Below are 10,828 nucleotides of genomic sequence, written 5' to 3'. Positions count from 1 at the left end.
GCTTTAAATTTTGGTTAGTCCTAAAGTTATTGGGAAGTTGGACTCACTGATCTTCGAAGATTCTATCTAAATGAACCATTCCATTCCATTCCATTCCATTCCATTCCATTCCATTCCATTCCATTCTATTTGAAGCATCCAGGATCAGGTTGAGATCAACAAAGGGCATGATTTATCTCTATATTTCCTGTGCAACCTTGGCCAAGAGAATGGGCTACTTTCTGTCTGCATCAAACCTTTTCAGGATCCCTCAGTCACTATCCACTGTGATGGCCATTTCTTTCTTCAAGCATTCCTCTTTTCTTCAGCTGGAAAGATTTTTTAACTAATCTTTCTATTCAGCCATGCAATCTGCCATGCTGCCTTTGGAAGGAGTTATGAATACAGTGTTCATCTTTCTTCCTGTGTGATGATGGTGTGTGAGAAGAAGTGGCTAGGGCTGTTTTGACAGCGTGGAAGCCTTATGTGGCTCACCTCAGTGGGGCCCAGAGGACAGCTGCTCCTAAAGTCTCTACTTTAGAAGAAAATTCATCCTGAAAGGTGAAGGGGACGAGGAAGGCTGGATGCTCCTCAAGTAGGAAGACTTGAAGGTGCAGGAGCAGGCTGTCCCTGAGTGCTATAAGATGAGCTAGAGGATGAGATGTGGATGAACATGGAGCTTTTGCTGAGACTCTGGGAAAACAAGAAGGGGACTAAGAAGAATGTCCATCATTTTCTGGATGTGGTGGGAAATATGACCACTGAGGATAAGGAAAAGGCTGAAGTTCTCAGTGCCTTCTTTATGTCTGTCTTTAATAGTCAGACCAGTTATCCTCAGGGTACCTTGAGGTACCTTGACCTCAAAGTCTGCGATGTGGAGCAGAATAAACCCTCCACAATACAGGAGGAGACAGAGACCCACTTCTCCACTGGCATGGGTTCAGTTGTCAGCTGGATTTAAGAAGACCAAGTGTGCCAGTAATGCCTCCTACATTATGATGTTGACCCTTGATGGTCAGAGGCAGATGGTGGTATGGCAATTGCATTACACTGTGTGGCTGTGTGATAGATGGCAGCAGAGGGGCAGTGTGCATGGAAGTACATGGAAGTGCCTTTGAAGCAAAGGTGTATCACTGAATTCTTCCATGTGGTGAAAATTGCACCCACTGACATTCTTTGATGCCTTGAATGTTTTGGATACCAAGCACTGGGTGTGAGCACAGTGATGCAGTGGGTGATGTGTTTCAGCACTGGTGACAGTGACATGAAAGACAAGCTACATTGTGATGGCCATGAAGATTTTTACAAGCGTGACATGCAAGCTCTGGTTCACCACTTATGAAAATTATAGCTAATTGTGGTGACCATGTTGCAAAATATTCTTTTGTAGCTGAGCATTTGCTCTATCAAATAATGTTACTGCGCTCTCCGTATCTGTAGTAGTTTCTCTGTAAATAAATAGGAGTCATTACTTTTAGAGCAACCAACATAGTTCCTTTTTTTCCCCTTTGGTATCAGTGAAACAGCATTGGATCCACTGAGATACAGCTGGTTTTCCTGAGACACAGCTTAACTAAGTTGGTCAAGCATCCCCAGAGGCTGTGGAGCTCACCAGTTCCTTTCTGCAGTCTTTTACGCAGTCTGGGACCTGACCTTCTGGGACTTTCTGTTTTTCTCTTACATTGAGATCTGTGCCATCAGGATAATGTCCAAATAGTCCCAGATACTTCATCTTTGAGTTTCAGATATAAGAAATGTCTGGTAACTGATAGGAGTGCTTTCAAACTTTTGACTTAACAGATCTGAGAAACTTCTCTGAGGGAAAAGCACCTCAAGGAGAATGCTTCACACCCTATGTTTATATCATCTTGACACTCTAGATGTCTCAGCAATCTACTTCATCCATTACTTTTGGAGAAATGCTGGGAAATCTGTCATTTTGCAAAGGTGCTGAAGTAGAAGCAGCATTTTCTCCACAAGAGGGAACACAAGAACTCCTAGTGGAAAGAGTTTTTGTCTTGTACCATTTTAACCTGATGAATGGAGGAAGAAAATCTCAAGTATTTGTACATCAGTGCCTGCCTGCAAAGCTGTACTTATAGAACCCTTCCCATCTCATCTTATGACTGAGCCCAGTGGAGACTTGGAGATTTCTCAGGTAGTGCTCAAGGAGCTGGGGAGCCGTGGCCATTTTGTCCTGGGATTTGAGAGATGTTGATGCATCTCCCTGTGTCATTTGAGCCCTTCAGTTATGGCAGGAAGATAGGCCCACCCTGCAGCACAGAGCAGCTCAGGTGCCCCAGGACAATGGCTCCAGCAGAGAGAAGGTGGTCCCAGGGCTCTGGAAACACTGTGCTTGGATTTATGTGAGCCATACAGTAAGCACGCTGTGATTCTGAGGAGTCAGTAGCAGAGACTGAGAAGGGATGGGACATGTTTGGGAACTGGAACCATGAAGAGGGCTTGTAAATCCAGCAGTAGTTGCACACAGGCTCTTTTTGGTACCCACACTTCTATTCAGGAGAATATTTTTCTGTCTAATATATCTGTAGAAGTTCTTCAATACACCATTGAAATGCCAGAAGGAAAAAAAAAAACACAACACAACAAACAACAAGCATTAGTCAACAAAGTATACAAGATGTTTGATTTTTTTATTGTCACATGAAATTGGATAACGTGTAAACAGATCATGAAAAGTTCAAGGTGATGCTTAGATGTGTAATTAGCCAGAGCATTTGAATGGTTTTGGAACACCAAAACTACCAGATCTGAATTCTTAGCTTTTTTTGAAACACCTTCTTCAAGAGTTTGCTGACCTTCTCCCTGTGGGAAAGAAACATGAAACATAGAGACAATGCTGGAAATAGACAACACAAATAATTATGTTTTATTTCCAGTGTTCCTCTACAATGCCCAATGAAAATGGTGCCTAAAGGAAATAAACCACGGCAAAGTTTATCCCATGAGATCTGTTCCAGCTATGCTCCACTATTACTTCTGAGTAGTTTCTGCTTTCACTCATCTGTCCCATTGACTTGGTTAGTGGGATGGTATTGTTTTCCCAGGGAGCAATACTGTACTCAGCCAATATCCCCACTTGCTGAAATAGCTCATTTACAATGTAAGGTCTATAGGACGTGTCTGGCAATGCACAGGTGTGCAGGAAGACAGTGTGCCAGGCTGCTGCACTGCCTCTTCATCAGCTCTTGGTTGCAATGGGGGCATGTTACAGAACAGATTAGTGCATACAGCAATATGTTTTTTTTTCCTGAGATTTACTCCTTTCTTTGTTTTTGGTAGTACAAGGAAGCCTCTGCAATCAGGGAGAGTGAAACCTATACACTGGTAGGTTTCATCTTGAAAATCAAGTGAATTTACCATATAACTTCTGAATTCCTCGCCTATCATCCTGAGGAAGTGTGAAGGTTTCTGGGTTCACATATGAGTAGAGAGGATACATCAGGGCTCCACGGACATTTGAGTGGGCGAGTCCCAAAGAATGGCCAAATTCATGAGCAGCAACAAGGAACAAATTAACTCCTGCAGCATAAAAGCATGAAAAAGTATGTTAAAGGTTGGGCATTTCTTTTTAACATATAAAGAATCCTAGCAGCAGGAGAATTTGTGTCTTTCATTCAGTTGAACTGAAGCATTGAAGTTTTGATTATTTATTACTGAACTTTCTCATTTAATTGTAATATTTTAATAAAAAATATTGCTTACCCCTTTCACACACACATAGAGACTCAGTCTCTTTCCCCCTCTGATTTAAATCAACCCACTCCTACAAGCAAGTTATTATATCTCTTCATAAGTTAAGCAGATCGTGATCCTTGCTTAGCCTGCTTTGAAATCCAGACAGAACAAGCATTATGTAACTGCTAATAATAAGCAAACACAAGGACTTAGGCTGTTGAAAAGAAGGAAAGGTTGATACTGAAGCGGTGATGAAGCATGAAGTGTTATGGAAAATATTTCCTGTGGCTGTGTTCTTGTGAGACAGATATGCAATGTTTGCTCTTTCCCTTTCATAAAGACAAGTGAATTTTACCTTGATTGTATTTTGACCACCTTTCATCATCGTCAAAATGAGCATCTCCACCTAGCCCCTCTCCAGGTTCAAAAGCATGAGCTAATGTGCCACCTCTTCCATCAAAGGGATATCCGTCACCATGCTCTGCATTGGAAAAGAAAGAAATGTCATCAGACAGCATGAGCTCTAATGCTCACGCTCAGCAAACCAAAGCATGTTGCTTGTTTGTGCTACCTTTTTTTCATTATTCTTAAAAAAAAAAAAGCTATGATAGCAAATTTGTGAAAATGGGCAGCAAGGCTTTAGGAAACACTCTCCAAATTCCTGACTTAAATCCAAGAACTAAACTCGAGTATTGGAACTTCTGCATGCATGGAACTTCTGCATGGACAGCTGAGCCTTTGCCGGAAACCTGTTTCTGAAGCAGCATCCAGTGTTTATTTCAGAATAAATCCTTAATGGTAGATGTTATAAGCCCCTGAATGTTTTTATTGTAGATCAGTGCTGTGCAGTATAAGTTTTAAACACTCACTTGTACTGACTGTAGTGGAAGCCAATTGTTTGGAGTACAGAAAACTGTGTATCTGAATAGCTAAGTTCTTTTCTACCCAGTCTTAGTATGATCTATTAGCTACTGCTATCACAGTGTCTGTGGGATGCTGCCAATTCCTACATGGAGAACCTACAGGACAGGATATTTGTACCAAATCTGAAAATGTTCCCCTCCCACTGAGAGATCTCTGACCACAGTGAGAATTTCTGGGGTACTGAATATGAATATGTGTCCTTTTCCTCAGACCAAAAGGCATGGACCGTGAGGCAGAGCTGGCACAGGCAGAAGAGACCGAGTCCTACTGTGTGACAAGGGGTTAAAACTTAAACCAGCTTGCAGAATCCTTTCTCACACTGACAAGCCCATCAATAGACTCCTCCTAGCAACACACTGCCCAGGAACAAAGCAGGGGCTAGGCATGTTTGGTGTTTATATGCTATTATCTGTGATGTAAACCAGCTGTCTGATCTTCACTTCCCGTTGCTGGAGATCTAATAAATATCATCAATGGCTCTATAAAACAAGTCAGCTGGCCTTAAAGTAGGCATTCAGTTTGGCTATACTGAGTCAATTTAGTGCCTGTGTAAGTAAAAATATGCCCATGTTTACATATTAGCCTGAATCACATATGAGCATCATAAATGGCCCTAATGGTCATCCCCATTTAGCATGCTCTGTCTTGCACCTGTGGTCTTAGACTCCACCAGTGAGATTCCTTCTAGAAGAAAATCAGTGAGAAGATCCTCTCTGGCACCAACGCAGTGAGGTTGGAACAGGCTGCCCATGGAGGCTGTGGGTTCTCCTTCTCTGGAGATATTCAAGACCCACCTGGACACCTACCTGTGCAGTCTGCTGCAGAGAGCCTGCTTTGCAGGGGGTTTGGATTAGCTGATATCTAGAGATCCTTTCCAACCTCTACAGTTTTGTGATTCTGTGAGCCCTGATGCACCCCAGTGTGCATAAGGTGTTCAGTCCAGGTTACCGAACTGGAGCTAGACCAAAGTAAAGCTGCCTGAACCTGCCTAAATGCTTTGTGGATGCTGGGTCTTCAGCACCAGCTGTTTTCCTCTACACACATCTTCTAATTTGTTTGGTTTGCATTGTCAAGGCAGACGGTCACTGAACATCTAAAATTGAATGTCTCAGTTTGGAGTTTGGAGTTTGAATTCTCCCTCCGTTTCACAACTATAAATCCTAAGGGATTTTCCAATGCTTACATAGGAGTTAAAATGATTCATTATGCATAAAATCGGTGGCGTGATAAAGGGAAGATAAACTTACTGGTAATTCCAAACTTGTTATTCTTTCCTAAGCCTCTGGTTATGAGAATGCATGCTGTAAATCAGGCAAAGAGCACTGAATTTTAAAAATTATATAGTCTCACCACGACGTGCAAATTTAATCACGATGTCTGCGTGTCCCCGGGTGACTCTTTTGAAGTTCAGTGGAGTCACATCGCTCCATACCATCAAAGCCCTTCTAATTGCATCATCCACATATTCTCGGGGTAGGTCAGGTGTGTAATTAACAATCCTAACAGCAAAAGGAAACAGACAAATGACATTTAAGCTGTGAAGGAAACCTGTAAATTTAAGCTCAAAACAAATCCTTTCTCCATAAAATCTTGACCACCACTAACTTGTAAGTCAGGTATTTCTTCTTCCATCGTGGACTTCCAGAAAATGTTTGGTAATCTGCTACATCAGGGATTCCACATCTGGGCTGTTCCATTATGCTTTTTGTTTCTGCATTTAATTTTCCCGTTACAGTCAGGTGGAAATACTTCTGCATTTCTTTAATCCTCTCTTCTAGGCTGATGGCAGGGTGTTTTTCAAGAAGTGGAAAGAATTTGTTAAGATATGTCTGGAAAAAGAAAAGGAAAACAAAAATTAGTATTTATACCTGCGATCTTTCAGCAACTGCATTTTACATTTGATGGACTCGCTCCATTGTCCTGCAGTCATGGTTAGTTTAGATGCATTTTTTTTTGTCCCATTTCAGTTTAACAAATGGTATTTTCTTTGTAGTACAGATTAATGTACATGAAAAGAGTTGAACAGCAGAATATTGTTCTTTGTTCATTGTTCAAGCAGTTCTTTCAAGCAAATGCAACTTACTGAGTATTCAAATACACGGAGCTCCAAAATAGCATAAAAACATTTTTATAATCTTTAAAAATGATATGTCCCCACTATTTACCAGTTGTACCTCATCTCTTTTGCAATTTAGACTTAGGCTGTCTAAGCCAGTCAGCAAGTTTAAGTAGTTCTATGTCACCTCTGCAAAAATTAAGAGCAGATAATATAAAAAGACAGGAAAGGAATGTAGAAGTTAAGTAAAAAATCAGGCTATTCATGATGCAGTTACGTTGTCCCCTGGTAACATACCTGTGCAATGTTTAAGTCTGTGTTGCTCCATAATGCTGGTTTAAGTGGTACTGGAAAAGGAAGGCTCTGAGGTAGGAGAATGGCAGCACAAAGTAGGAGGTATTGCATGGTGACCAGCATTGCCAAAGAGCCTCACTGCTGCAGAAAGTGTTAGGCTTTCTGTCTCCCAAGACCAGAGCTAAGATGCTTATATAGATCCTGTGAGCTCCATGCAGCAATCATGGACGTGACTCAGTTTTCGGTGGTATAAATGTAATGGCATCGCTATTCTAAGAAATAAATGAAAGCATGTTAAACAAATACTCCCTTTGACTTCCCTGTTGATGTCATGTCACAGCTAGCAGCCAGCTTTGGCTCTCTCTATTCATATTATTCTAGAAGTGAAACCACAGGGTTGCACAGTTCACTTTCTGTAACTTAATCAATACAGTCACTGTATAATCACTTCTTACTGCATTTCCCTCAAAGTTCCTTATACACAAAGACAGTTTTGCACCACTTTGGTCTGACAGCTTGCCTGTGTTGATGCAGAAGGCAGAGATGAGATGAATGGGTGTGCTATATAACCTGCGAAGAATATGTGAAAGCCTTCAAGAAAAAAGGAGTTTATCCTAACAAGTATGTAGCCATCTTCTACCTCCATCTCTACCTGGAGGTCCATGGCGAAGGAAACCACTGCTGAGGAGGGCAGAGACCACTTGCTTGGTCCCTTGAGATCAACACTGTCTCAGCTGCACTCCACAAAGCCCCACTGGAAGTGATGAGTTTTGAGAACTGCAAGCAGCAGCTTGCAAGCTGACTTGTGATTTTTTTTCAGGCTGTGCATTTTTGTGACAATGTTAGCACTAATCCAGAAGGAATTGCACTTAAAAGAGAAAATACTGTTACTGCTTCTCACACAGGACAGCTCATGTGGGTATAAGTGAACGCCTATGGAAGAGTTTCTGGGTTACTGTTTTAATTCACTATGATTCTGGTTGATTAGAAAAACTTCTGATTTCAAAGGGAGAGAATCTGTACCAAAAAGAACTGATGAATTATGTAGGAGAACTTCATTGCACATCTGCAATAGCTGTCAAAGGACTGCGTCTTCATATGATCACTTCTGAACATTCTGGTAGGCCTATGGGAAACGTGAATTTTGAAATTGGAAAACTTGATGACAAAAGGTGATTTACTTCTAGAAGCAGGTTTGTCTTCTTCCTCAACAACTGACTTTATGCCTCATTGTGGAAATCAAGTAGAATCTGGACCAGGGCCTGGGTTTCAGGTGAGATGTGTTGAAGCCTCCTTGAGTCCTGTGAGTCTTGGGTGCGGTGCTGATTAAATTCCCCACATACTTCAGCAGAATTTGAAGCCCCATTCCAATCAACAGACTGTTGAAAAACTCCCTTGTATCTTTTGAATCTTTAACTGAGCCATGGCCACAGCCGAAAATTAGAGTTTAAGCATGAAAGCTTGCTGAGAAAGGACAGACTTGATACTCCATTTTATTTTCTCCTCAAAATTTGTCAACCCTCTTCCTTTTTGATAGAATTATAGAATCATAGAATCACCAAGATTGGAAAAGAGCTACAAGATCTTCCAGTCCAATAATCCACCTATCACTAAGACTTCTTTTTTCCTTTTGTTTCAAAAAAAAAGAGAAGATTTCAGTGAACATGGGACTAAAATCGAAACAAAGATCTTTCAATGAAAATGAAGTCATTTTGGGGGGACTCAAAATCATTGGAAATAAATCTGATACTAATAAGATCAATATAAAAAAGAAATTGATGTTAATTCTATGGTGTGTCTGTGTGAATTTTACATGTTGTCTTTTTACCTTCATTTTAAATTAGAAAAAATGTTGTGGGTTGGGAAAAACCATTTCCTGCCCTATCATCATAGTCACAGCATTTACATTCAGCAGAGAACCTATGCTTGTGACAGTGAGTGGAGGTAGGAAGTTCAAGGAGGTTGGAAGAAATACTGGCTACACGAACTGTCCACACAGTGAAAATGGAAGTGCACCATGATGTATAAAAATCAATTGGGGAGGTTTGGAATAATGCTATTGAAACACTTACACCCTGTCTTTTTTTGAGGCGAGTAACTGCTGTGAACAAGGACACTACATGAAACTATGTCCTTTGAAGAGCCTTTTGATGAGCATCAGGGTCCTTCTGGTCTAGGGAAAAAAATAGATACAGCTATCAAGACCTGAGTCTCCTTTGGACATGGGCAGTTTTGTGCTCTGCAGTGGGATGAAAAAAGGAAGTAAAACTGAATGATTCAGTGGTGAATGATCTTTGTTTCATGGTCATTTGTTTCATGATACTCAGCTGGATTCTGGCTAACCTGAATGTGGCCAAAAATGGAGTTGATGTATATCAAGAGTTGCTAAGTTGTCTTTGTGAATGCACTGGGTCTGACTGGGGTATGGTTAGCTTTATTTGTTGCAGACTATATGATTTTTGGATTTGTGGTTAAAAGTGTTGATCAGTGCTTTGTGTATTGGTCAGCAGTGCTTGTAAAAGAGCAAAGCTTTCTCTCTTTCCCCTACTGAATAGGATGGTGGTGGACAAAAAGCTAGGGAAGGACACAGCTAGGACAGCTGATGTGAATTTGCTGAAGAGATATCCTGTATGATATAATATCATGTTCAGAAATAAAATTGGGCTAGCAGAAGAAGAAAGTGGAGGGGAAGGCAGAATTCTGAGTTGGCAATCTCTTGGAGACTGGTTTGACATCAGTCTGCTTGAGGGAGGTGATGAGGGATTGCCTTGACATCATTTTTTTTCTGTTTTCCACCTAATTATTCACTTATTAAATTGCTATTTTTATCTCAATCAATGAGTTTCTCTGATTTTGCTCTTTCTATTATTTCATGTGTTCCACTACAGATGGGGAATGAGCCATCAGTTGTGTAGAGACTAGTTTGTGGCCATGGACAACACACTGCAATGGAGAACAGGCAAAAGGAGTGGCCAAAAATTTCTGGGAAATGTTTTGTTTGGGTCACCTGTGAATTATGTAATATTGCATATAAGCTCTTACCAAACCGGATAGACCTGGATTATTATGGTCTCTAGAACATTTGATACCTTTTGTTTTGTTATCTGGTTATTTAGTATGACTAAAAAAATATTTCAAACTTGCATTTGTGACCTTGGTGGTATTTTTCCACAAAACAAAGCTTTGGTATCTTCATCTCAGCTTTGCATGGCACAGTCCTTGTAGATGATGAATTCCCTCTGAGAAACACAAATCTGGAGTCTCCTCAAGGTTATTGATGGACATTTTTCTTGGCTGATCTAGACTGTAGAAGGTGCCCCATTTCCAAGGTGCCTGCACTCCACTTCTGTAGATATTAACTCTGATGGAATTTCTTCAATAGTCCCTTGGCACAAGGAATCCAGGACTCCTTGGTGTGAGAATAGAAAGTTCCAGTTACTGGTGCCTAGCCACTGAGGTCCTGTTGTGGCATCTCAGCATTGCCCATCCCTGGAGGGAGACAACCCAGTTCTTTTTGTTCATCTGGATCAAGCTGCATTAAGCTGTTTCTCAGCAGGATGTACCTCATACCTTGTGGCTTTAGGGGAAGGAAGGCCTGAGGAAGGGATTATATGTTTGGGTTCAGCACAAACAACGCGACAAGAGCTAACAGACTTAGGTTACTAATAATTAGGCAATCTCAGCTTGTGGATTTACCATCTTATGGTTGTTTAGAGTTGAACTGCACTCAATGACTTTCTATTCAGAACAGTTTGTCTGGGACATCATGCAGGAAAAATACATAAATGTGGAGAATAACAATATATTATATTATAATAAACATCTTGGCCAGTAAAACACAAGGGAAGTAGCCTGCCTGTGTTAGGTTTGACATCC

The 10,828-nt window shown here is 40.9% G+C and overlaps 1 protein-coding gene across 1 annotated transcript; it reads right to left on the bottom strand.

Annotated features, from left to right (window-relative positions):
* Window positions 1–2,651: 2,651 nt before the first annotated feature.
* On the bottom strand, window positions 2,652–7,101 carry MMP7 (matrix metallopeptidase 7). The gene is made up of 6 exons (XM_048938672.1): window positions 6,956–7,101; window positions 6,208–6,431; window positions 5,953–6,101; window positions 4,034–4,159; window positions 3,361–3,522; window positions 2,652–2,805 (listed from the first exon to the last, which is right to left on the bottom strand). The coding sequence occupies exons 1-6, from the start codon at window positions 7,073–7,075 to the stop codon at window positions 2,783–2,785; spliced, it is 804 nt and encodes a 267-aa protein (XP_048794629.1). The 5' UTR covers window positions 7,076–7,101; the 3' UTR covers window positions 2,652–2,782.
* Between the last annotated feature and the right edge of the window lie 3,727 nt (window positions 7,102–10,828).

Source organism: Lagopus muta, chromosome 1 (genome assembly GCF_023343835.1).
Source record: "Lagopus muta isolate bLagMut1 chromosome 1, bLagMut1 primary, whole genome shotgun sequence".
NCBI classification, from domain to species: Eukaryota; Metazoa; Chordata; class Aves; order Galliformes; family Phasianidae; genus Lagopus; species Lagopus muta.
This window is presented reverse-complemented; position numbering and strand designations above follow the sequence as displayed.